At 44.0% G+C, this 27,553-nt stretch overlaps 1 protein-coding gene across 1 annotated transcript in view; it reads right to left on the bottom strand.

The window, feature by feature from the left end:
• Positions 1–4,069: 4,069 nt before the first annotated feature.
• The window catches only part of LOC144145985 (transmembrane protein 120A-A), a 38,238-nt gene continuing 14,754 nt past the window's right edge, over positions 4,070–27,553 (bottom strand). Inside the window, exons 3-11 of the mRNA XM_077677876.1 lie at positions 23,455–23,511; positions 23,276–23,368; positions 21,865–21,954; positions 21,017–21,082; positions 19,005–19,066; positions 13,593–13,685; positions 11,243–11,307; positions 8,541–8,609; positions 4,070–6,760 (exon numbers count right to left, since the gene is read on the bottom strand). Of these exons, the coding sequence (XP_077534002.1) occupies positions 6,620–6,760; positions 8,541–8,609; positions 11,243–11,307; positions 13,593–13,685; positions 19,005–19,066; positions 21,017–21,082; positions 21,865–21,954; positions 23,276–23,368; positions 23,455–23,511 (736 nt within the window). The 3' untranslated portion in view covers positions 4,070–6,619. The remainder of the gene's footprint in view (positions 6,761–8,540; positions 8,610–11,242; positions 11,308–13,592; positions 13,686–19,004; positions 19,067–21,016; positions 21,083–21,864; positions 21,955–23,275; positions 23,369–23,454; positions 23,512–27,553) is intronic.

The following is a 27,553-nucleotide window of genomic DNA, read 5'->3' on the forward strand; positions in this document are numbered from 1 at the left end:
GGGCCTCCTTTCGAAGCCAAAATCAGACCTATTATAACCCCTAACGCACTTCGCCTGCATTGGGTCTTGCTCTGGCGGGTGCAGTGCCGTGCAGACCAGTATGGTGTGCCATAGATGTGCTGTGCTACTGGAAATTGGCGCAGCTTCACACTAGTGGCGCGAGGGCTGGCGACTTTTAGGGGCGAAACTCCTAAAGCCATGGGTCTGTCCATCCCTTATGTCTCGTGGTACGTGACCGTCGCATGCTTTCGTAGATGTCGCAAAGTGGGCCGCGTTGCACGCGCAAGAACCGGCTGCAACCGGCAGTGCAAACTCGGCACCGGGAGCGCGAGCTTGTCTGTGTTCGCCGACGGAGGCGCGAGCGCACGTGCACTGCGAGGGGGAGATCACGCAAGAGATCACGCCACGAACGCAGGCAGTCGTTCTCGGAGATCGAACGAGACGCAAGGACCTTTGCTCGTTTCCTCTCGTCTTGCTCGGGCCCAAGTTCGCCCTAAATAAAAGTTCTTCAAATACGCACTCAGATGTATCCATATGAACCCTACCACGATCCGAGGAACGTGTATAGACTTAGTGTTTGCAAACTTCCCATTGCAGCCAGTACAAGAACCTCTCTCGCTTCATTTCACAGATCATAAAGCCGTCGTAACGAAGGGACCTCGCGATCCAGTCATGACAACGACGAAATGAAAAGAACAAACGAAGAAACGAAACAACAAACGAACAAGAACAAAATAAAAGTTGATTTGTACAATGTACGCACACAGTCCTACGTCTTTCTTAATGATGTAATGGGCGAACTTTCACGGGAGAGTTACGGTTACCGATGATCTCCCCCTCTCGAGCTTCGCCCCACTTATCATCATTCATTCCGTGGATATGGCGTGATTTTTTTTCGTTCGGCGAAATTTTCAGCGTGGTGTCGCCTTTAGCACCCAAAGGAGCGATTAACACTCGGTCATTGAAGTATGTACAATGCGTTGCCAGTGTTGTTCCTCAAAATAATACTACTACTACTAATAATAATAATAATGATAATAATAATACCTCGGGTCATCTCCACTAACGTGAAACCTGGGGAGGGGAGAAGTATGCAGTGTGCGCCGGTGTTTCCCACAGCAAAATCGCTGCTAATGTGCAATGAGAGACAAGAGGACGATTTTGTTTCAACTATACACGTACATTTATTGTATCCAATCAGCCATTGCGTAGCATATCCCAGTCAATACGCATAATGTACTTCTTGGATTCCTCTCCCTCGTCCTAATGCTCCAGGGGTTGATGAGGCTACTGCGCTTCAAAGTCATACATCGTGCAGAGTTCAGGCAGAGGTATATAGCTTTGGTGTAAAAGTCTCGTGGCTTTGAAATACGAAGTGTTCTAGCGCAAGACGTTCGAAAATGAGTGTCCCGGTGTTTTAGTACCGTGACTACACGAGACGCCGACAGCCCGAGGCTCTAAAGTGTCTCGCCCTTAAAACGGCAAGTTATCTCTCGGTATCTTGGCCACTAATTGACTAACCCAAGAAATAATGGCATATTTGAAATCAGCGGGGGAAAAGCAGCATGATTGGCAAGGTTTATACGATTTACTTCAATATTAAAAGAAATTGTTTGTATTCGTCCGGAACTTCAATCTCTATAGACACGACGCCGACATCGTGTGGACCATCAACAGGCTCGAGATCTGGCCCACCGAGCTACTGAGTTTCCAGCAGCCCCCATACCTCTCCTAACCTGTCAATTACCCAGTATTACAGGGCTACAAGACACACACACACACCTCCTTCACAGATCACTCGGCAAAAGTGAAGAAACTACGCTGTGACGAATTCAAACACGCCCCTTCGTTCACCCGATAAAGATTCAGTTATTGCTCCTGACACTGTACACAACCGAATGCAAATTCCGTAATCAATTAAGTGCGCTTGGCCATATCATTGTGGACTGCGAGGGAACCCCGACCTACCACCCCTTCCAAATTCCCTTTCCCCAGAGCAGTGCGAGAAGCACTTCTTGTAACCTGGGCTACGACGGCACAGTCAACACATGGCTTCCTGAACCAAGGATCCACTCCTGCCTTGACAGCCTTAATAAACGTTTCACCTCTCTCTCTCTCTCTCTCCTTCTCTCCTCCAGGGGCTCGTTCACCCTGGCTTTCCCTTCCACACGTTCTGCTAGTACGGTGATGGTCAAGGTTTTTTTTACATTCCAATATGGCAACACATTGCTTTGAAGTTTTTTCAGTTGTTTTCTTTCTTTTTCTTCTACGTAATAAAAGATATCCACCGCCATCCCCAATTTCTGACGTCGCATAACAGCACGATGCTTTGAACGTATATCGTACAGAAGCAACGCAGTGGTTTGTGCGAGCTTTTCTTGTTTGTTTTCTGCAGACCCGGACTTAAGCTCATGGCAGTTCTTCACACGTCAAGCTCACATCGGCTTGCGCATGTCTCTTTCTGGCGAGATTTGTTCAAAAATTAAAAATTTCTCCCAGATCATATACAATACGTAATCTATATTCATTCATACACCCGCACAATCTTTGTGGAGCTTTGTATTTCCCCAAAACATGCGCGTTGAATAGGCACATTGGCATACGTGCAAGCAGGCAAAAAGGAGAAAACAAAACGTGTTTACTAGAAGGTTGTCAGTCATCGTGCAGCTTAATTGTAGTTTTTTTTTAGTTTTCGTTCAGTAGTACTAAATTTTGTTTTCTTGATCAAACATCATTCGAAGTTCTGGTTTTAAAGAAACACCTCGTTTGTGTAATTTTTGCCATTGTGCCAAAAAAAAATGGGACCGTCAAGAAGTAGTACTCGGGAGAGTGCTCTTAGCAATAAACTTGAAAGAGCTGCAAGAAAAAAGAACGTTACCACGGAGGAGGCAGATATTGGCCCATAGAAAAGCATTACACATCCTGTACGTTCAGGCTCGCCTTGGCCGCAGCCCTATCCAGAGTAAGGGGGAGAGGTCAGTGCAGTGGATTCCACGGTGCACAGTGGGGAGGGGAGAGGGGGAACAGGCCTGTAGTTCGATCAAGTGTCTCCTCAATTTGCTTGCTGCTGGTCTTGCACCCATTAGTAGTTGCACACACTGTGACTTAAATCCCGATTTGTACATTTTTCCCCCTTGAGTACAATTCTATTCCTCAGTAAACACAAGCACAGCAGGATAACAAACTCTAAGACGATGCTAAAAAGGCACAGAAAAGCTTTGCAATCATGTTGCAGTTCACTCCCTACAAACTGACACAATATATGCTCATTGTGTCTTAAATACCAAACTACCGGAAATCTCAACGATAGAATCACGTGTGCACCTGATCTTTACTTTCGTCACCAAAACTCCACAATGACAAAAAGAAAAGCACGGTACGCCTCAACCTTTTCTTCTCCGTTCATTTATTGGATACATGAACCAAATGGGTCCACAAACACCAGGGTATAGAAAGGGAATGAACAGAAGCTCTTGTTCGTGTAAATCTAACTCTTAAAGGCCTTAGTTAGACCTACCCGATGCCTCAGTTTTTAATGAGAGAGTGTTATAGGCTCGTTGAGCGATTTTTTATTGACACTAGCCAGCCACGGAGCAGCCATGGTGGTTATCGGCTGTTCTCATCAAGCATCTGCAGAAGGTCGTCATCATCACTGGTTGGAAATGGCAACACAGCGGCCAGAAGCGACCGCCCACCTAAGGCTGGTGCTCGCACTGGTGAATCACTGTTTACAGTCGCTGCCGCTGATGACAGATGCGGTGGCCATGCTGGCTCCAACTTCAAAGTGGCTGGCAAACGGCAGCCACTGGAGAAGCGCTGTCATCAGACCGCAAATCCTCAGCATTGCAGCCACACAAGTACACTTTATGCAACGAATGCATAATACTTGTAAAACACTGAAAGAAATACTGTGGTTGGGTATTGTCCATTTATAGTAACTTGGAAGCTAATATATCAATTCCATGAATGCATAATAAAAAAGGAAAAGAAAATGAAGAGAAGATTCAAAAGGGAGCGTGAGGGAGTTACTGATTTGGGCAGGGCAGCCACTTAAAACAAAACGAGCAAGTTTTGATGACGCAATTTATTAATTCCATCAAGATGAGAACAGTCCCCCTGTAGTTTGATCAACAACGTTTAATGAAACATTTATGAACCACGACAGCACGTGTGTGTATATATATATATATTTATATATTATACATGTATCATAAACCATCCTCTTTCCATGCGCAAAATGATAGCTTGACAAACCACATAGGCCATGCATACCAAGGAAAGTAGAAGTGCCTGCAAAACTTTGGAGCAAAAATCCGGCTCCAAAAGCATCGTGCCACAGTAAAAAACTTTTACCACGACCAAGAGTGTGCGCATTATAACCGGGCTGCAATGCAAAAAGGTATAAATGCCAAAGGAGAAATTTTTTTGGCACATAGGAAGTTTACATACAGTTTACTCCTGAACTACATATGTGCAGAAAAAAAAAAAAAAATACCATGCGGTTTGCGAGGGTGATACATTAACGAAAACTAACACGCAGCAAAACTGGCCAAAAAACACGAGCACAGCTTTTGCAACAGTGAGTTTACACGGGCCGTGGTGTTGCAATGCATTAGACATCTTTATATTAAACAAACCCTTCCATTTGCAACACAGGCAGCAGCCTCAATGTGCACCACTTTTAACCAAAACGTGTTATCCCTTGCGGAGGTAGTTTCCACACGTCATTCTTTCAGAAGAAATGCGTATGACCTCACACTTAATGATGGAACTCATGCTTGTTAAACAGAAAAACCTTATGTCGATAAAGAAAGAGAAGGAGAAAACACCAGACGAAGTAAGATAGCTGCACAAAAATACCAAGAAAAATTGCTTCCCCCCCCAAAAAAAATTGCTTAAATGTGATGCGATGCCAACTACTTGGACAATGAGATTAGAAAGTACTCAAGTTTTTAAAGTAGTCGAATGTGCGCGTGCCAGCATTCAAACACGGTTGCCGCAACCTTAGTTCGAAATGCACAGAAAAACGACAGAAAACATGCTGTACAGGAATTTAGACCCGTATGAGAAAACAGATGGTAGCGTTCTTTCGTGGAAATGTAAGATAATCCGTAGCGCATAAAATCCATGTCCGGGCACCTCCAAGTAAGCTCACACTGGCTCCGTGCAGGAAAAAAGAACTTTGTGGCAAGAAAAATGCGCACCGTAAATTCTTAAGAGACAAAAACGAGCAACAGAGAAAATTCAGCCATTCAGAGGCTCTCACTGTCAAAACAACGGCCAACCCAGCTATGCTTCAGGAAAACAAAAACGTCGAATATTCAATCTCACTTGACTTGCGTCGTGCAAATACGTAGACCTTATGTTGAGACATGCTGGTAACCGAAGGCAAGAAAGTTTAGCCTGCTGCTACAATGTGAAGTGAAGGCACGGGATTTTCGCAGCATCGAAAAATACGCCGAAAAATACCAGTCGCACGCTTCGCACACATTTCCAACGACAATTTAGGGTGAAGCAGCAGTGGTGGTGGTGGTGGCTATTCATAAATATTACATCTGTGGCGTGAAAACCGTCGCGTGGCTTTCTAGAAAAAGAAAAGAACTTGCGACCTCAGAAAATGTGCGAGAAAAGGCACACCCAAAGACGACGGCACGTGCGTTGAACATTTGATGCAACACACTGTTGCGGCAGCCCAATACAACTGTAGCAGGCACAGACGACACATTAAACTGTACACACAGCCATGTCAAGGGGGCTCAAGTGTATTGCCTTTTGTACCGTACACCAGGATTGAACCGGGAGCACTTTCGAATAATCTGGCCGCCTCACAAACACACGGCGCTCAGAATAACGTCGGGGCGTTGTTAACTTGCGCTTTCCTATTGTCCTTCCTTGAGGAAGTAAACTTACAGCAGCATGGCGGAGTAAAACAAACAAACGAGCAAGCATTTCGGAAACATTCTGAAGTAGTGATCGGCGGCATCCCCTTATAATTAAGTATATACTGGAAAAAGTCCCCGTTACATTCGCACACTCAAGCATCACAGACCCTTTCACCCGAACGTGTAGGACAAACACAAACAAACAACAAACACCATTCAACAAGTGGCCCCCCCGAAGGGGAACTGGGAAAAGTCGTAGCATGCCGCAACAGTGTCCTTTCACAGAGATGTCCGAACAGGATCCAACACGCGCCAACGTCGAAATGGAAAAGGAAAAAGACAAAGGAGGAGCGCACAAACAGTCCGCAAGAGCACAAGACGCGCAACAAAGTCCGCTCGGTAAAAGTGAGGAGTGAAATGTGAGAACAATGTAAAAGAGCAAAGGAAACAAAACATCCTAGGGCCGCGGCCTCTTTCTCAAAAGAGTCGGAGAGAGAGTCTGACTAGGCTGATTACGTCACTTTCCCTTCAGCATCCCTCTTCCCGGCGGAGGGCGGCTTGAACACGTTCCGAAGGTCAGCCCAATGAAGTTGCGCGGCGAGTCGTCCGCAGTGGCCGCCACCAATGAAAAAATGCGGGGCGTGGTGTGGCGTTTGTTTTTTGGGCAGACTGAGAGAGAAGCCAACCACACGGCTGGGTGGACGGGGAGCGTGGCACTCTCCACAGGAGGGACTCCCTCAGTTGATGTGGTCGTGGCTGTGCTTCCTCTCCAGGCGCCGGATGAGCGGCCGACCGCTGAGCTTGTGGAAGATGACGAGCGACGTGGTGCAGATGTTGCCCAGAAAGAGGACAAAGAAGATCACCGCCGACACGAACACCTGCGAACACCGAGAAGAGAGGGGCGACAGTGAGCAAGGTTGAGCACCAGCAAGGTTGAACACCAAGTGTGCACACAAAAACACAACAAGGCTGGACTTGCTGGCTGGTCAACCCCTATCCCCGAATTACCACAGCTGAGCAGTGGAGAGAAGCCCTGGCATCCCACGACAGGGAGGTACAGACCTCCCTGATCGCAAGGGCCGCCTCGGTCGTCATTGGGCTGATAACGACCACCAACTTCTCACGCTGAAGACAAGCTCAGTTTAAAATGTTTTGTGTATCTCTTGCAAAAAAAAAAAAAAAAAGAAAAAGAGAGAGAGAAAGAGAAAAAAAGAAACCTACGAGGTCACCCAAGGATCTACACAGTGAATGCAAAGTATTACTGCCCAACTGCCAAACATATCCTCTCATTACCATCATCATCATTTCTTCTTCACACTTTTTTTCTTCCACATGTCGACACCCTGTTTCCCCACTTTTGCCCACCTAAACCCACTTGTAACAGAAGTTTGTCCAAGTTTGTCCACTTTTCCACCATTAGCACTGATGGGCACGATTGACAGTTTCATTTTGGCGTTGCGAAATTCATATTTGGCCCTACTATAAAGTTACCAGAGTTCAAGCAGATTTGCCATGGCACCTTTCTTGCCCACTACTGTTCCTCGAAAAACGCACACGGCTTGTAATTTCACCTCACCAACACCTCACTTCTGTGATAACTCCAGCTGAAAGTCTAAAGATAACAGCAAGTTGTCCGATACCAGTTCAGACAAGGAGAGCACTTTCAATCAGCCTTGAACACCACCAGCTGTTGACCAGCCAGTTATGTTTCTGAAAGAGCGTATATTTCCGGAGGTCTAGTTTTGCTGCGTAGTAGAACTGCCTATACCGACAGTCTCCAACAAGTTTGGTATCTTTTCTTTTCAAAAATGTTAGGTGGTGCTGCAATGTAGGAGGCTGGTAGAGCTAAATTATTTTCGTCAGGTGCTTGCTAAAAGCTTGTTGGGCACAACTATAGTGCATCGAACCTTACTTCTGCAAGCAGGGCTACCACAGCGAGTCAGAAGATGATAATAAACTGCAAGTCAAAGTTTCGACAGATAAGTGATGATGAGAACATCAACACGCATCCACCACAGAGTTGAATTTTCAACTCCAAGCGATTTTTTTTGCATCGATTGCTTTCCCCGAGTCTTGCGCAGGCTGTAGTCATTGACAAAGTGTTCTTACATCATGTGGCGACTAATTGGTGAGTCTAATAATGTCAAACTACCAGATTTCTTCCAGAGAACCCTGCAAAGTTGCGCATTTTGAAACGAAGTTTGGGAAATTTTGAAACTCAATTATTTTGTAGGATGGGTTTTTGAAAGGTTTACCTACCGAATATATATTCTCAATTTTTTTTTCTAGTACTAGTAGCATGTTATACACATGCAATCATGTTTTCCTCAACGTCTGGTCAAAACTTTTTTGATAATTTTTTTTTTCACCAATTATTTATACAAACCTTAAAACTGGTGTTTGAGAGGGCATTGAATCTTGAATAATCTGCATTTGATGCCACTGAAATATGTGCCTAACCAATATGAATATGTAGCACCAGACAAATATTTTCTGAGACCACTCAAAACTGGTCAATTTTAGACCTCCTTCCCTTAAAGGAAGGATAGAAAATGGTACACCACCACCACCCCACAAAAGCTAGCTCTCTGTATCTACGGAGAAAAGAAGACCAAAACAAGCCCATTCACTGGGGGATGACAGCAAAGAAACACTCACCTGCCACTCTGTGCATTCGGGAAGGAGGCTGAGATGATACAACGTGTAGGCGTTGTACAGCTGGAACATCTGCACAGGTTTCGGAATGCAGAAGAGGCATCAGCATAAATACACAACAATGACTTCAAGTTTTTGTGCCTGCAGATGTTCGTGGACACAAGCGAGCTGCATTTGGGAATAAAATTACAACAAGTACAGCCTTTTCTCAAATGCTGCTTCATAAAATGCAAATCGGAATCATCAGGTTTCAGGTTTTATTGAAAAATATTTTCATACAGGAAAAGAACAATAGAAATTTACAGAAAGGAGGTCCCAGAGTTTACACTGCCGAGGGGACCTCCTGCGCTGAGTACAAAAGAAACACACACACAGAGGCAGGTAGAGCGTTACAGAGATCGGTGAAGCGATACTTGGCAAAGAACAAAAAACAATATCAATAGAACATAATTAAAGAAAGATATATTCAAAGTACAGGATTAGACACAATAAAACAAGGTTGATTGTAAATAATGGTGCTTGATTAACTGCAAACTGTTGACCACAAGCGAGTTTTTAAGGATTTATGAACTAAGCGTTCAGAGTTGATGAATTTGATGTCTGCGGGTAATGAATTCCAAAGCACTATTCCTGAAAAAAGGACTGTTTGTTTCCCGTAATTAGTGCGCACCTTTGGTAGTAGTGTATTGTTTTGTTCCTCGAATCTGGTATTATTGGGGTTTAGTAGTTGTGGGGCAGAAATATTATTAACGACAGTACCTTTATTTCGAATTCGATGAATTAGAAGGCCGAGCATTAGTTGTAAAAAAAAAAATCTCGCAACATTGCCAAGAGGGAATTAGACAGTTTAAAAGGAGACCAAATTAGTTCCTCTCAAACGATCAATTCTGTCAGGCTCTGAAACGGGGCTCTTTCATTTACCATAACAGAAAGCAGTAAATGTCACATCAAGAGCCCACTGCACTGAAGATGACACAAAAAGGATTCCCCCTCTTGGATAAGGACAGTGAGTTATTTAGCTGTTGCTGTTTACCCGTTGTCAAAAATTAGGATCACTCTTTGCCTATGTCTGACATGGCTCTATCACAACCTCTTCCCTGCTCTTTTTTTCCCCACCAAGACTCTAAACCATAATTGCCCACCGCTTACTTCCACTGCATGCCAGTTAAAAAGCCCTGTTTGTTGAACCCAGTGCTTCCTGAAGGTCCCCTCCACTCTTGGTGTGATTAATACTTTGGCGTTACACATTGAATTGTCTTGGGGGGGCTCTTTGCTACTTTTGCTACAGCATGTGCGAGCCTCGCCAATCTGCTCATGTGGGTCCTCGTTCTCAGACAGCCAGCTCAAGTTTAAAAAAAAGCAATGCAGCCCTCTTTTTCTCAGCGCGAAATCTGCTGGCTTCACAGACACCTTTACAGGCTTCTTCATTCCCAATTTTTCCACTCACCAAACCACTAGTTTCTCGCATTCCCCTTTTGATTAACTCGTCACAATTTGTGGATTCACTTTCGTACTTCGTCAGTGTTGTCTTCTTCCGCCGCTGCACATCCACGCTTCTAATATACAAGTTTCCCCATGCTTCTAAGCCTCCATTCAGTGCAAACTTTACTCTGTACTCTTGACTTGAAGAGAGGTCCCTGTCTATGACCAATGCAAGACTGTGCTTGCACTTGCCATTTGCAGCCATAGTGCTGTGTGTACTGACTGTACATCCCCGCAAAAAAACAAATGGGACCAACTGACCCTGCCGAAAATACAATTATGCCATTTGGAGCCATTTCCAATTCATCCCAGCCAGAAAAAAAAAATTGGAGTCCAGCGGGTCCTGCCAAAAACACAATTGGTCCATTTGGAAGCATTTGCACTTCCAATTGGTTCCAATTGAACCATTTGTGTTTTTGTCAGGCCCAGATGGACGTCCAATTGTTTTTTTTCAGCTGAGATGAGCTTTTTGAATTCACTGTAAATCTTTCGCAGCTGAATGTTTGTGCAGGGTTGTTGAAATTTACGACATAACAAGTGTGAAATTAAACTTACACTCCCCCCCCGCCCTTCAACACACACGTGCACAGAGAGAGAGGCTTTGCGAAGCAAAGGTGAGCCACGCTGATAAACAATGCACAATCTGGCATGCCTAATTATGGGGCAATTAGAGTTGGCCATTTGAAAGGCTAGGTATTAAGGCATTATACTCATGTCCAAAAACTAATTAATCTGCAGCGAGAAATGTGAGAAAAACATTCAATACCCCAGGAAGGCTGCCACACTGGGATGAAGAACAATTGTTAATTTTGGGAACACAATGACACATGGTAGCACAGAGTAAAACAAAACAACAACAGCAAGGCTAAAATGGGGGCCAGTTGGTTATACTACATCTTCTTGAACCGCACTGTATTAAAACTTCAACAGAGAAGGGAAGAGCACACAAGGGTTGTTTTTTACGGGTTGGCATTTTCTTGTTATCTGTTTATAACCTTGATTTGCCCCAGTGTCTTTTTATGTATATTTGTGTGTGTTGTGGAAAATAAACCAGACGATAGTTTCGCGCTTCGTCCAATCCTTGTGTGCTCTTCCCTTGTCCGTTGAGGTTTTAATACAGCGCGGTTCAAGAAGAAAACAACAGTAACAACAACAACAACAACAACAACCAAAAAAGGCCACAAATGCACATCGTGCCAAGCATGCGGCTTCGCTTCACTCACGTAGGCGAAGTACAGGAACGGAAGAAGGAACGAGAGCCCCCGCCACATCCAAGACCGAAATCCACCTGTCGGAAGAGACGTATAAAAGCACGCATGTCACCCCTCCAGAGTATCTCAACAATTGCAGCACATCACAGCACCCGAGCTGGACATTATCGCGACGTAGGCAGCACAAATTGTGCCACATTCATTTCATTTCATTTCGCAATAAAGTTGTGGAAAATGCTGCATTCACCAACATGGTGAAAGCAATCCACAGCGAGTAAGGCAGCCCATATATGGCAGATATAAAAGAGCCCGCGAATGTGTTGCGCACAAACAAAATAACTTTCCTGCTCACCTAACCTGCAACCCAAATGTTGGTGACAAGTAGTAGTACCCTTTCCACTCCACAAAAGAAGGTTTGGGTTCCTCCTTTGTCTGGAGTCTCTTCAACTCCACAGCACTTGCGGAATAAGTTGGGTCTTGTTCATGCTTTTTTCAAAAATGCAGTTATATTTTCATGCCCCGTCGTTACACGGGTCCTCTAGCACAATACAGCCAGATAATTATATGACTTCGGCAGAAAAATGAGTTTGTATTTAACATTAAGACAAACAGAAAATGAAACACTAAATCATTTATGGTCAACAACAAACAGAAAATGAAACACCAAATCATTTAGGGTCAACACCACGCTCGTTATATTTTTATTTTCAACCGTAAGAGCGGGATGTCCCACTCTTATAAGTGGAGTAAGATAGGACCTTCACTTTACTTTCCGTATTTAACCTTGGAATTACAATTCCAGCCTTCATCCCTGCCCTTCTCACCAATATCGAGAAAGAAATTTGTACAATCTCACTTTCTTATCGAACGACCCATTATGCAATACAAGTTCACACCCAAGCGCCCATGCAAGAAACGAAAAGTGCGAGTACTGCAAACCGGGCAAGTTAGAGTGCGTTCACGGTGACAATAGCGTAGACGAAGATTTAGAATAAAAATCAGCACCGTGTTTGTGTCTTTCCTTATTCTCAGTCTCTGTCTTCTTTTGCACTGCTGTCCCCGTGGAAGGGGGGTTTGAGTAAAAATGCATCTTATTTGAAACTACAGCGATCTCACTACTACCATTGGTGGATAGCTCGATGTTATCTGAATGCCTCAGATTAGTACCACGTTCTGTGCATGCTTCACAGTACGTCTGTTGTTGGGAAGCCCACGTGCACTGAAAAGACACAGGTCATTTACTACACCCCCTACTACAGGTACAATGTTAGCTACTTTTAACATTTAACTACATAAAACTCCATGTGTTGGCAAGAGGTGCAGCTTATGCATGCAGAATTCCCCATTTTCCACAGCCCCCGACCCCCATTTAAGCCATAGACGCTTTTCAGGCTAGCAAGTCAGTAATGATGCCGGAAGACTGGATCGCAGTATCACACAAATTGCCATCAACACAGACCTACATTCCAAAGCACACAAAAATGAAAGGGCACCACCAAACATTCTGTAGGCTAATATTAATATTGTTTTTTTCAAGCAGCTGTCATTGAGTCTGCAAGAAAGTGCAAAGACAAAAACTAAACACACAGTTCCAGGCCTTCTTTCCTGTTTTCCCTACTCCAATAAGCATATCTCATTTTGTTGTGCGGGCTATTACAAGCTCGCTATCTGCCACATTATACTCGTTGCCGTTCCCTATATGCCCTTAAATTTGCTTCCAGGTACGAATAAAAGTGTTTTGTTTTTATTTACTTTACAGGGTAGGTTCAACTTAGAAGGCCTCTACCCACCTCAGCGTTGCCAACTTGCCGATGAGAGTCTATTCAACAGAGTTTCAAAATTGAACTGTATGCGCAGCAATACAGGTCTTTGGGGTTGGTACACACTTATTTTTGCCAAAACATTTGTGTTAGTGTTAGAAGTACCTATAATACAACATGTGTGCTTGTTTGCATGTGCTGAACTTCTTTACATGCAGCGCCATTGTTTTGGGCACCCTTGGGGTCAAATATCTTGAGGTGTGTTAACGAAACTTTGTCACGCAACCCTGGTTACAAGAGAGTTTGAATGTGCCTAAGGCTGCACACGAAAAAATGATTTCAAGAGGGCTTTGATCACAAGACACACGAATGGGCCCACAGCTGTGTTCAGAAGACTTATATTTAAAGGGGGTTTTGATCACAAGACGGACACTTTGAAACAAAAGCCACAGACACAGAAAAAGATGTAAAACAAGAAACTGTATTAGTAGAAAGGGGAAGTGCAGAGGAGGATTGAATCCCAAGTGGCCCTCCGTGCCTGCACTCTTTGTGCAGCTTCGAAGAGCGCCAGAATGTGTTGGAAGGAAAGAAGGGAAGCTCACTGATTGTGATGTCCATGTTGTGGCTTTCACCGAGCGCTCGAAGCCTGTACAGGCATCCCTGCTGGTAGTAGAACTGCCAAAACTGGATAATACCTGCAAGAGAAGAAATAAAAAAAAAAAAAAAAAAAATTCAGACTTGGTACCATCACGAAGAAAGCGCCAAAGAAGAAATGCTATAACTTTTTTGGCCCACACCCCTGCCAAAATTTTGAATCCCAACATAAGACTGAGTCCACCATGGCGTCTAAGCGACTAAGAGATTAATCAACCAGATTTAGGGGAAATCCCCAAGGTGGAGTAAGTTTCTGTAAAGTTGATTAACTGGTTGATTAACACCTGTCCTTCAATTCGAGTTGTTGATCAATTCGCTTTCGCGCTACTAACGACTAGCCTCCTGGTTAGCTCAGTTGGTAGAGCGACTGCTCCGGTTAAGCAGTGGTTCCGGGTTCGAATCCTGGACCAGGACGAATTTTTCTTCAACTGCGAAGTTTCCGAGAAAGCTGTACAGCTTTTCTTTGTAGCCGTATGGCTGCATTTAGGTGGATGTCAAACTTTCCTTTACGACTAAGAGATTGTGTTACATAGTGCAGTGTTGCAAGTGCGATTCCCAGATACGACTGCCATTTTTCTGATGGAGACATAAAAAACAACTGTGTACAAGGTTGACACGTCCAGCTCCCCAGAGTGGACTAAATTAATTCGTAGCCTTCCATTAAGGACACAGGGTAAGGCGAAATTTTGAAAAAATGACTTTTTGTTTTTCTTCGCAATTAGGGAAGTTCAATTCCTTGTGCACATTTTCCATATTCACACTTGCCTTAAAAAGTCTTATTTCTCGCTAAAAATCAGTTTTCCCGTAAGCAAGTAGTAAGTGCCCACATCCTCTTAAGTATGTTCTCAGGGTTTATTGTCAATTTTTTTCATCGAAAAACTTCCAGTTTCAGATCAAAATGCTTTTCTGGAACCAGCTGTAATAAGAAATTGCTTAGCAACCATTGCATAGCTGATTTTTCAGTGAGGGCAATCCAAAGACCCTGTTGCAAGTTTTTTCCACATTTGCCCTTCGAAGCTGCGCACAAAAAAACATCTTTTTTGGGCTTCACACTCTAATGATTGCAACATTGGATGCTGTTCTTTCAATAAATGGTGAAGCAACGCATGAGCCAGCATTTTGAAATCATTCAGACCAAAACCTGGGCGCAACACCACCATCAAGTGGCTTAAAGAGGTTGACCACAAGCAAAATACTTTGTGAACAGATCTATACGATGTTACACAAAATAGTCAAGGAGGGACAGACGACCGGGTGAAAAGCAAAACAAATGACTTTGACAGTGATTATGAAGCTGGTGATTTTTAAATAAATGGCTCCAGTGGTGTTTTTGACCAACAAGTATTGTTTTTCACCTCTTTTTTCACTTTAAACTCAATTATCTCAAAACAGTGTTTTTTCTTACTTAGGTACCATTATTTCCTATATCTTCCAAGACAACGAGCTGATTTTTTCCCCCTGTCATCTACATAACTTGTCACACCTGCTGTACTAGAATTGAAAATATGCACGTAGCAGTTTTTTTGGTTCACAACTTTTAATAATAAAATAATGCCAAAATGTAGGTACTAACGGGCAAAAAATTGTAAGAAACTGAATTTTTTAAGAATGTTCATAATTCTAGTACAGTTACAAGAGCACAAAATTTGACAGAAACTGGTATATAGGTTATGTATATACCTTTATTAGATGCCGAGAAAAATGTACCTCAAAATGGCCAAAAATGCATGGGAAGTATAGGGCTTACCCTGTGCCCTTAAGGCATGCCTCACGGCCTAGGTAGTTTTGGAGTTCGCATCAAACATAAGCTTATGATTATTGGGAACGAGGGGTCTGTTGTATAAACTAGTACTAGGAAAACCCCACAGCCAAGCTCGCCAACGGGGGCATAGGGGAATAAGTTCACCTCCCTTTTTGAGAGAAAATAGGAATTGTGGAATAGTACAAAAGAAAGAAAACTGAAAAAAAAATTGCACCTTTAGTGGGATGAGAACCCACAACCTTCAGATCGCCAATCCAATGCTCCACCAACTCAGCTACAGCAGCGACTGAATCTCTCCACTTTCCTGTGTACTTGTGCATACACAGGCGTTGCCACCACTTAGGTGTGGTAGTCAGAGCTGCTCCAACAACTTTGGTTGAGGGGTTTATAACCCCCACAACACTGACTTGAGCGCCTACACCATGACAGGAGCAGAACAGAGGATGCCACCAAGGATGCCAGAACAGAGGGCCCCACAGTTCCCCTTGCAATCTTATTGCAGGCAACTTGTTGCTTGTTGTCCAAAGGACAAAGTGTTTCAAAAAGAATACAGAGCAAGTGGGCTGGTTGGCACACGTTAAAGTTTGAAGAAATGTACCCTATTTTCGCGTGTATAGCTTGCACCAAAAATGCGAAAATTTCAGTGGCAAAGTAGGGGCGTGGATAATACGCGGAGTTTTTCCTCTAGTGCAGCTTCACAGCAATGCATGTTGTGCCGTGAAGCTCCCACACGGTAACACTGACTAAGCCTTCCATGGCAGCCATTGCACAGAACATGCAAGGACGAGCGCACCCTAACAACTGATTTTTATTAGTTTGACGAAAGACCTGTAACAGTGCCAATGAGTGAATTGTGACTTTCGCCTTGCAGTCAGTGTATTCTACTTGCTAAATATATAAGATGTTCTGTCTACACAGTATGTGATGTGTTGCTTGAGCAGTAGCTTTGGTGCAGCCTTTCCTGTATCAAATGTGTGGGCAATACGCGAGGTTTCTCTTTCTTTTCCGGCGGGCTGAAAGTGGGGGCATGAATTATATGCAGGGGTGTGTTATACGCGTGAAAATATGATATACGGAAATCCATAGAATAGGAAATCTATGAAGCTTTTTGCATCAGTCAGAGGGGTGACAGGTGCGTAAGCGAACCACCCGTACTAATGTCCGAAAAAGAAATTGGGCCTCTTCAGAATGAGTAATTGAAACTTACTATTCGATGCAACTCCTGTGTTTCCAACAAAATTTGTTCATTTTGCATTTTCTAACACCTTTTCTCCCTTTCCACTGCCTTGCAGATGTGTATTTAAAGCACTTGCAAGCAATAAAACTTGGTTGTTAGTGCTGAGTGCACGTGTCGCCCACTCTGTGTCCCATTAGTTTGCGCTGTTTCCGGTCATTGCAAAAAAGAGCCGAACGTCGAATGCAAAAGGGTCGACAGAAAACGCGAAAAGATCCCTGCGTACACGCGAATTGCATCTCGTTACTTTCGTAAAATGAGACACATTATGTGTTGCACTGACCTTCCACGAAACCAGTGCTCCCATTTAGACTTTTTCTTTCGTTATGTTAACTTCCCTCGGCATACCTACAGAGGCAAATATCGGAAATGAAGCCTTCAATTGCAACTCAATGCTGCGTTTTCCCCGCCCTTTTCAGGACCTGTGCTTGAGCTTTTACGTTAATTGTAGTGTGTGTAACAGGTCATCGGTTGGTGACCCGACATTTTCACCAGGGAGCTCCCCCTCAGGAAGCCTTCATCTACCCCCACAAAAGCCAAACCTCGATGTAACGAACTTCTACTTGCAGCAAAAACTGTTGAATCGCGAATTTTTCGCTAAGTCGTGGTTTGCACACTTCCACAGTACGAATAACGTTACGGGTGCTTGGAACATTCCCGGTATTTGTCAGCAACATAAGCAAAATTGCACAGAAACAAAATTCTCCCAGAAGCTCCGGCTGTTTGTGCAAGTCATCAGACCTAGCCACATGCCGTTCACAATGGCTGCATTTCGAGTTTGGTAGATGCTGATATACTAACGCTATGCTGACCGCCAATGCATGTTGTCTTCTTTCCTTGTCAGAGCGCTTGTAAGGTCCTCCCCTCCAGTTGGCACTTTCTCTTTCCAACTGGCCAGTGACACATTTGCGAGCTTCCGAAGCACTCTCAGGTTGCCACAAGTAGCATGCTCAGCACTACTGTCTACACGCAGGACAGACAGCGCAGCAATGCAGGCTGCACTTATGCCCAACTCCGTGTTCTTCACAGGAAGTGCGAGAATGATTATCTGCCTGTGCTGATGCTTCCACCTACCGTACCTTCACTAGCATAGCTCACATGAATTACTGACAAACCTTCAGAGCAGAGTTGGAGTGTGGATACTGTGTAGCCCCGAAGTGCAGCTTCACTGCAAAAAACACGGCGCCCTGCAATGCACTCCCTTTCTCCTCTTCTGTTCTAGCTGGCTTATTGTCACAAGCAAAAAAGAAAGCAAAGTTCCGCTGCTCAGACTGGGCCGCCGGGGTTATCTTATTTTTATTGCGAGTGCGCCTGCCACTCGAAGTCAGATGCCACCATGGGTAAATAATAACATCTGGATCAGATAACAAGAGGATGCCGTTGACAGAAGAGAGAGGGGAAGCTCCTTACCGCCTATCACCTATCTAAGAGTAATCAGCTCAACAGATGCGTCTCACATCTGCCTCGCCAACAAAGATGCATTTTCGGATGCATTTTTTATTTAGAGAGTTTCATGCTCTTCCCGGATGGTAAAAAAAATTTTGACTACTACTTGAACATATGTTCGCTGCCTGGCTAAATGCAATGTAACTGCACCTTGCTTCATTTCTTTGTGAAGGCTAAAAGAGTTTCAGTGCATAGCTAATTGTGCGGGTAATATGGAAGGATGTTTTTGCTTTGCATGGTGGCCCACAATTACCGGGGCGCAAGGTATATGCAGGGGCAGGTTATGCGCAAGAAAAAACGGCACAATTCTGCTTGTCAAATGGTTTCTGGTACCTACAACCAATGCTCGTAGTCCCACTGAATTGAAAGTAAATTAAAAAGCCTTCTCTTAAAACGTGGGAAAAAAAAAAATTAAAAAAAAACGTGGGTTTCAAGGGGGCTAACATAACGAGAGGAAACATTTGGTACATACCAAATTTCTTAAAACCGGGGTTTGTTATACAGTAAAACCTCGTTACAAGAGACACTCAGGGGAACCAAAAAAACGTGTCTCCTGTAACCCAGGTCTCTTGTATGTATGCAATGTTGCTAACATGGCGAACATAGGAAAAGCAACCAAACCACTTTCACTCAAGTGTCTCTTGTAACCAAGTGTCCCTTGTAACAGTGTCTCTTGTAACGAGGTTCTACTGTGTATTGACATTTGACTTCACACATGCATCGGTTCAATGGTCATTGATAGCAAGTTCTCTGCTAAATTCAAGCGAAAATTGATATAAGTCCACTACTAAAAAAAGTTTAGCACTTCTGAACTGGGGATTCCACTTGCATTGAAAGAGTTGCTGAGAGAAGAATCCCTTTAAAAGTGCTTCAGGCCCTGAAGCACTGCAAAATGGAAGGAAAACGAAGTTCACTCACTTATGAAACAGACGTACCACGTGAACTGTCTTCGGAACATGCCATAGATGACACCATCTGGCCTGTAACAGAGCAGCAGAAAGGAACAATGAGGACAGTGCCACTTCTGTTAAGCTAGGCATGATACCACTAACTGTGCTAGCTCGGGCATGCATTAACTTTGTGTATTCCTTAGGCTTAGTGCAATTTTAGCTATCTATTGCACTGAGGGAATGAAGCATACTAACATGAGAGACACACATACTGGCACATGTTTTGCCCAAAGGGAACCTAAGCTTTCGCGGAAATCGGTTTTGGACTAATACTCATTCAAAACTAACTGCTTCAAGTACTACTCAGTTTTTCGTTACCAACAAATGGATGGAATAAACTGGGGCCTTCTACCTCCAATACTGAAGATTTAGCGAACTATTTAACATTACTTGAAAAACACCTTCATGTGATGCACGGATGGATACCTCGGCAACTCCTAATTGTGTGTTTTAGAGCATATTGCAGCATCTTATCAAGTATGTATATTATAACTATTTGACATATTTTCCCATGTTCCACTTATGCTCAACAAATTGAATTCGACAGAAGGGTAAAACTTGTTACAACAAGACGGGCTATAACAAAATAACGGATATAACGAGCAAATCGTACTAACCCATGCAAGTAAAAACACATGTACTGAACCCCTCGTTTTTAACAAGGTAAAATTTGCCCGTTACGGGTTATAACGAACAGATTTCAATGGGAAATAACATTTTCAACCACTTTCACGACCGTGCACAACGCAGATTTTAGATGGCACGCAACATGACAACTGTATTTAGCTGTTCAAAACTCTCGCCATGCATCCTCCAGCAATGCACGCACTAAGCCCGCGAAGTCGTTCCCACCGATTTTCTCTGCACACGGTATGCATGAACGCAGAATGCAAGCACACCCCGTAGCGCCTCGCGACTGTTTTCTCTTACTGGCATGCCCCACAGGAGCCGCGTTGTTAGTGTGCTTGTTTCTTCTTTTTTTTTTTTTTTTGAACGCTTCAGCCTTACTTTTTATCGTGCTGCGTGCGTGCGATTCTAGCAGCATGAACGCGCCCGGCAGGATGCAATAGTGAAAGGCTATAACGCTAGAAGAACGCTGCTAGGATAAAAGCCGTCGCACCGGGTATGAGGCTGAGCGAGCCATCGTTTGCACCAGGAAGATGCATCAACGTCCAATTACATCAACATCAAATTACGGACTCTGTTGCAGCAAACTCTGTTTGAAATACGGGTTACGTATTTTGAGCCGCAATAAAGTAGCACATGAATTTTTCCTTTTTTTATCTCCAGAATGCGGTTATTTCGTAGTATGCTGGCATGCGGTGAGACGCTATTTCACCCGCTGATCATTTTGGGTAAGTGCAGTGCACAATGTTTGCAGTAAATGCCCGCTATGGGTACAACGAAAGATTGGTTATAATGAGTAAATTGCGGTGCCCCTTCAATTTCGTTATAACAAGTTTTAGCTGTACTCGGATCATTCTCGGCTGTTTTTGTTGTTGTTGTAGGTAACATTGCCCCGAATAAAATACATTCGCCCATATTCTTAGTTTGCTAATTAATGTATCTGCTGCCCATTACATATAGCAGCAATGTAGAAAGTGTTGAGTAGCGGCATTTTTTTTTTCCAACTGGCAAATTAGAACGTCTGAATTACGTGCAATGTCCAGAATTTAAAACTATTCATACAATTTTGCTACTGTGCCCTGTTGTTGTAACTACATTGCTGTGTGTGCAAGTCTGATGCCCTGTCCGAGCAAAATCCCCGCTGGGCATGGGAGTACACCAAAATAAATAACTAGGCTGGTATCCCCCAGAAAGTCAGGAAATACTTCGCAGGAAATGATACGGTTGCACACACACACTTAGATCCCCACATTTTACAAAATGGCTGTTTGTGCACGTTCTGTAACAAATTTTGCAGGCTTAAGCTTTCTTTCAGCCTTGTAGTAGGTAAAATTCCAGCAACGTGTATCTTACCAAACTATAATGATCCCCGCTTGCGCTGTCGTGATGAAGTGATGCAGCCTCCACCAGCCCTTTATTCTGAAATCGTAAAGGAAAGATTGCAATCAAGGGAAGGACAAGGCAGCGGAGAAAAATCTCTTCAGTGTACGAGTGGAGCCAACATGAAATGTGTGCACTCAGAGGTGTCACGTTTGAGCACCACTCATTATAAGCCAAAATGCACAGACAAGCATCAAAATGCCAGTTTTTCAATTTTCTGAGCGAAGCAGAGCAGGTTTGTCGGCACATGGGAAACAAAAGGAAGAAAAAAAAAAACTAAAAATTAAAGCTGTTCTACTCAATGTGAAATCTGTCTGAAGTGCCGAGCAGTGATTCGCCATAATGGGCTGTAGCGCCGTTATCCTCTCACTGCTACCATCCAACGCATTTCAAATTTCCCACCACCGCACTCCTCACGCGCCCCCTTCCTGAAACTGCGCCAGCGGGAGTTCTGTTCTTTTTGTGCTTGCTTTTCCTCCCGCACGTACTGGCATTGCACTGCCACTTTTTTTCGCCGTAAAAACCAACCCAACGAGCGTTCCTAACTGAATTAATGCGGGCGCTGCCAAAGAATTACGCACATTTTGCCTCAAATGTACCTACAGTTTTCTTAGCGCTAAACAACGGGGAAACGTATGACAAGCGCTAGCAGTCCAGGAGTTTCGAATGCTTGTAACTATATAAACCACTCGGCTTTCAAAGCCTCTGGGTTACGCCACAACGACTGAACACCGTGTGGCTCTACTTGAGCCCAGTGATCGAGCTACGATGACAAGGTGAGACCCTAGCACTTAAAAAGTGAAGAATTGACCACGACTTACTTGGAGCCGTTGACTGCCAGGATGCTTTCCCGTATCGTGAGAGTGCAGTAGTACCAGACCAGCAGGAAGTGCAAGATAGCATCGTTGACCCTGCAAAGCCCGTTGGAGGAATGCTCGTTATTTTCTTGGCAACTCATCGGCCCCTAAATGGCTACTAATGCAAACTGCACCACAATAAAATGAAAAGCAAAGCACATTCACACAGAGAAACTCGCACGTCAGGCGATGCACTAAGTTAATGAATACAGTTTAAACCTGGATATAACGACGTCGAAAAAATTCACAATTATTCGTTGCATGCAGGTTTCAACATGCCATATACGACTCCAAAGAAGCAAGTTCACTTACGCCTGTGTTCACATACGTAACTTTAATATCACCTTTGCCTTTTGACACTTTTCAGTGCCTTAACCCGTTTCAAGGACCAAACTTATGCTGAAAGGGCGCCTTTTCACAAACTTGGTGCTCTTAGCCGCACTCCAGTTTGTTGAGAGGCTGCTGCAATTGTTGCGACAGGGTGGCAATGTTCTTCTTTCTCGCCGGCGAAGACGACATTTGAAATCGAGAGAGCTTGTCTTGAAAGGACAAAACATCGTCGTCTGGCTGCTGAACTCATCAACGACGAGCCAACACCACAGATGGCACTGGAGAGGCATGACTACATGTCGACAGGCAGGCCTCGCACCTAACAGACACCGCACTTAAACTCAAAACGCACGTTAGTTTGCAGTGCGGGCCATGTCCGCTAAATTAAAGTATTTCTCCCGCCGATTTTTAAGAAAAACTGCAAGAAACAATGGTTCATCAGCGTAACGAGTTCCTTACATAAAGGTTAATTGTCGCAACGCCTTCGTTACATAGAGTTCGCAAACAGATGGGTTTCGATGGAGCTGGCAATGGAGAATTGAAAAATTTCATTAAATCCAAGAATTTGTCACAAAGAAGTTTGTTACATCCATTGATTGTAGGGTTTAACGTGCCGACGCAACGCAGGCAATGAGGCGCGCCGTAGTGGAGGGCTCCGGATCAATTTTGGCCACCTGGGGATCTTTAACGTGCGCCGAAATCTCGTACACACGGACGTTTTTGCTTTTCGCCTCCATCAGAAAAGCGGCCGTGGCGGCTAGGAATCGAACCTGTGACCTCGTGCTCAGCAGCAGAATGCCTTAGCCACTGAGCCACCGCGGCGGGTGTTCGTTACATCCAGGTTTAACTGTACTTCTATTAGCATGTTAACATAAATGCTTACTCATTAATGTTCACTGAACCACAGGCAGCTGGTTCAACTGAAGCAATGTATGACGAAAATCCACACCAATGGTGCGTATCCCAGACGAGGTTATAAGGATGCACCTTGTCAGCCTTCTAATTCAAAACTTGCAAGGAAGGTGTTGCACGTTCCATCACTCACCTGTAATTCATCGTTATGCATAAAATGGAGACGATCAGGATGCAGACGGTGACCTTCAGCTTGAACCTCTCGTATTCGTCTTTATACCGATACCTTGAAAGAAAAAAAAAAACGAGGCAAAATGAGCTCCGCCCCCAATGACTTATTGTGGCACTCAGTGGCAGCCAAATTCCACTTACTTTTCTGAATCTCTGAGGAAGAGGTTGACGCTCCCAAGGACAATTTGCAAGTAGAGTCTGCAAAAATGCACGCAAGGGACACAATTAGATACGCCATGTGCTGGAAGAATGTCACACACACTGCAGTCACATAGCATCACTCGTGCCCAAAGTGGCAAGTGGTCCCAATGCAAACTTAGATGAGCATGCAGCTAACACGACTGTTGCGTCGAGAAAGACTCTCGCGCTGCTGCTGTCACAAACGGCCTGTTAAAATGTCAAGCTTGCAAGGCACCCTACCTAAACTGAATCACGAGGGCTCGTCACAACGTGCAAGACCCATTTTTGGTTGTGACGCTTACCTGAAGATATATGTTCAAACCAGAATGCATAAAAAGTATCAGACGTGTTTTCAGAAGCACAAAGGCTGACACTTGTCTTTCTTTTTTTTTTTTTTTTGGAGATTGTATTTTGTTAGTTACACGCAGATGTTTGACAACTGACCCAAAATCAACTCGAACATTCGCTGACAATGAGTGCACTAGGCCAGAGGGGCTAGAGTAGAGTGCATTCTTCCGGTCAACCTTACACCTTCCTTTCCAACTCTGCCACTACTCTACATTTCCTCCTCAACTTCTCGAACCACTACACTACGTCTAAACCTCCCCTTCATATCCAACACCTTTTCAAATGCTTCTGATGCCCCCAGAGCTTTCAGGCCTGTGATAACAGATAAAATGGGCTTGCATCTCTAGGCTGGGCAACAGGTAGATGTGAAGAGCTCCAGCATCACCGGTGACACTGCAACACTGTCACATTGTCATAGATAGCATAGAGAAGATAAGGAAGAAGTGGACACTGTTTATACACAGCATGCTTGAGAACACAGCTATCAGAGCACATAGATAGGTAGACATTTTTTGCCCTGCTGGCTCTTCATTTAAAAAGGGTATGGCAAAAAAAAAAATTCACTACATAGCAAATACTAATTCAAATCATGGTTTTGAGGCCAAAGGGCAAGTGTAACAAAGTGATTCCACCTAGTTCAAGAGAGTACAATTAGTACAGCCATGGTTGGTTTTATTTTGGTACTACTGTGCCAGAATCATTTAGGTATTGTCTTCCCAACATCTGGTAGTAGGCTCTAGTGCTGCCCAGCTCCTTTGTATACCTTAAATGTTCAAACACCTAGTAGCCTACATCCAGGCTTTGTTTAGTACACGCAACGAGCACACAAAGCCTAAACTCAAGAACAGCAAGGAACTGAACCATAGGCCCCCTCATGCTTCTATTTCAAATACATGTGCACAATGTCTATGCCTGAGTAAACTCTGCCTAATAGCCATGGCAGCGTTCGTACAAGATTCAGAGACGAGATTTCAAGGATATTCAAGGACTTTCAAGGCCCTAGCAAGGCATTTTCAAGGGTGCAGGGGAGAACGTTTACGAACTTTTTACTACTTTTTTTTCTCTCAACACTAAAGCTTTAGTAGAGATTTCGAAAAAAAAAAAAAAAAAAAAAAAAAAAAAAACAAGATCTCCATCTTGCCCTGCGAAAGTGGATGTCCAGCAAAGCTGCTGTGAACCACTGCAAATGTTGATTCGCGAGGGTACGAGATGTTTCTCATCATCTCGGAAGGCTTGTCCCTTGCACTCGGCCAGTGCCACTACGTATCTCGTCACTACGTTTTGTGTCTCAGATAGTGAGACACAAAATAATACCTCCTGCCATTGTCCCCCTACACCTCCCCCCCTTAAATTTCTGTAGTCATCAACAAGAGGGGAAGGGGGGGGGGTATTGACGACTCTACTGACCCTACCCACCATTTTGCTCGTCAAAATAAATATTCCTATAGGAGCTAGATACACTGTGTTCTCACATTCAGAGTCTTGCTTATCGTGCTCAATTTTATGTCATCCTGGAGTGTCTTCGTTTTTGATTGGTTTGATTGTAGGGTTTAACGCGTTGATGCACCGCAGGCGATGAGGCGTGCCGTAGTGGAGGGCTCCAGATTAAGTTTGACCACCTGAAGATCTTTAACGTGCGCCGAAATCTCGTACACACGAGTGTTTTTGCTTTTCATCTCCACCAAAAAAGCAGCTGCCGCGGCCGGGAATTGAACCCACGACCTCGTGCTCAGCAGCGCAACGCCTCAGCCACTCAGCTACCGCGGCAGGTACCATTCGTTTTCAAGATGTAGTGAGGAATAGCTATGGTGGGGCACAACAGGAAGGCATGCAAAACGAACAACAGGATGAGGCAATGCAGAAAGCAGTACCAAATATGGGAAGGCGACCTATGATAATTTCTGCCTTGCCTGAAGCGGGGATTTCATTACACATGAGCAGTTGTATAAAGGCACGCCCGTACTCCCCAGCTGGCCTTAAATTGTAAAAGCCTGTTTTTGATGGGGAGTGTGCCACACTGATAAGCCATGAAAAGAACATCAAATATTTGGGCCTCTTCTTTGCTGACCAAAGAAATCAAGGATTTTCTAGACGGAAAAAATCCAAGGCTTTCACAGCACTTGAAAACTGAGTTTTCAATTTCTAGGGTTTTCAAGGATCTGTACGAACCCTGCATGATAGCCTGTTTGAAACAAAAGAAAATACATGCTTGACTTGTTCCTATGTAGTACCGCTAGATAAGGGGACAGGTGCCAAAAAGCAACTATTTTTTGGTCCATCTAGTCAAAGGCTAGCTTCAATTTTCTGAAATTGCTGAATATAAAAGGGGATTCAAGAGTAAAAACAAGTTGGTCTCCATCGGTACAATACAGCGGTGAGAATACAAATATGCCACTCTTGTTAGCGCAGGAAAGGTCAAGGCGCAAAAATTCAACAGCGCAAAGAAGATCAAGGATGTTGCAGCCAGCACAATTTCCTGAAGAACTTGCGAAAAATAAATATTCATCAACCATTACAAAGCACACTTCCGTTGGGCTTTAATAGGTCCACAGAAAGATTGATTACATTTCTCTGCATTATTTGACATTAAACAAAACAAAAAATAAAAAAAGAGCACTTGTCACGGTTCATGTGCCAGTCTTTTTTAACACTTAAACAATGTCATCTAGTATTCTCGAACTTGCCCAGCAACAAATGTCTTTTAAAGGAAAAGAGCACTGGAGCTTGTTACATTAAGCAAGCTGATGTCTGTTTTGCATTTCTGTTGCATGTTTCACCTTTGGGCAAAATGGCAATCAAAGTATAAACGCTGATGGCCACATGGGCTACTGCACACATCGCTCTACTGCTTCCTCACCTGCGTAGCCTGCGATACATCTATGAAGGTCCAAGTATAATACAAAGAATGAAGTTTGTTGCTGAGAGCTACCCAAGGACTCGAGAGACATACAATGGCCATTTATGGATAAGTCCATAAAGGAGGTACGGCAGACGCAAGTCCCGATACAAATTTTCAAACCGTGTCCAAACTGGCCCATTCTTTTTAAAAGGCACATCGACCTGCTTGAACACAAGCTCTACCAGTAAGGCACACATAGCAGTAGCGGGGATCTGCTGTAAACCATACGCTCCTCACAAGCACTCACTGTCTGAACAGCTTACAACCTCCCTTTGAACAACCACCTGCACTCGGTATGCGACCGACCTTGGATAGATAACCCAAGAGAAAGACAGCACTACAGTGGCACTGGAATCCCAGTGGTCCACACATTGATCTTCATGCTAGTATATACTATAGGGAAGTCTGTAAAAGCATTTCTCTCCTACTTGGCTGGGCTTGCCACCAGGCTACTTTTCAATCCTGAAGCCAGAATCAACAAACGGGCGACATCTTGTTCTTGTTCATCTTGAACGACGCTTCTCCGACGCACGAATCTTTTAGAGCTCCACTTTTATATCGATAAAACAACTTTGAACAATATTATCGTGGTTTTTACGCAGCCACAGACAACTTTTGAGCCTGCTGGTGAGACATGCCAATTGACTATGACACGCTTCTCTGCGGTACATGACGCCACGCTCACCGAAGTGCAGCTTGCCTAGACAATGGCACCAGATCCCTCTAGTATAGAGGGTGTTTCACCTAACTTTAGCCAGAGTTTAAAAATTTGCCGATGCACTCTATGACGACAAGATCAAATGCATGTTGCTC

This window comes from Haemaphysalis longicornis, unplaced genomic scaffold, assembly GCF_048455015.1.
Source record: "Haemaphysalis longicornis isolate Haplotype H1 unplaced genomic scaffold, Haemaphysalis longicornis Haplotype H1 scaffold_7, whole genome shotgun sequence".
NCBI classification, from domain to species: Eukaryota; Metazoa; Arthropoda; class Arachnida; order Ixodida; family Ixodidae; genus Haemaphysalis; species Haemaphysalis longicornis.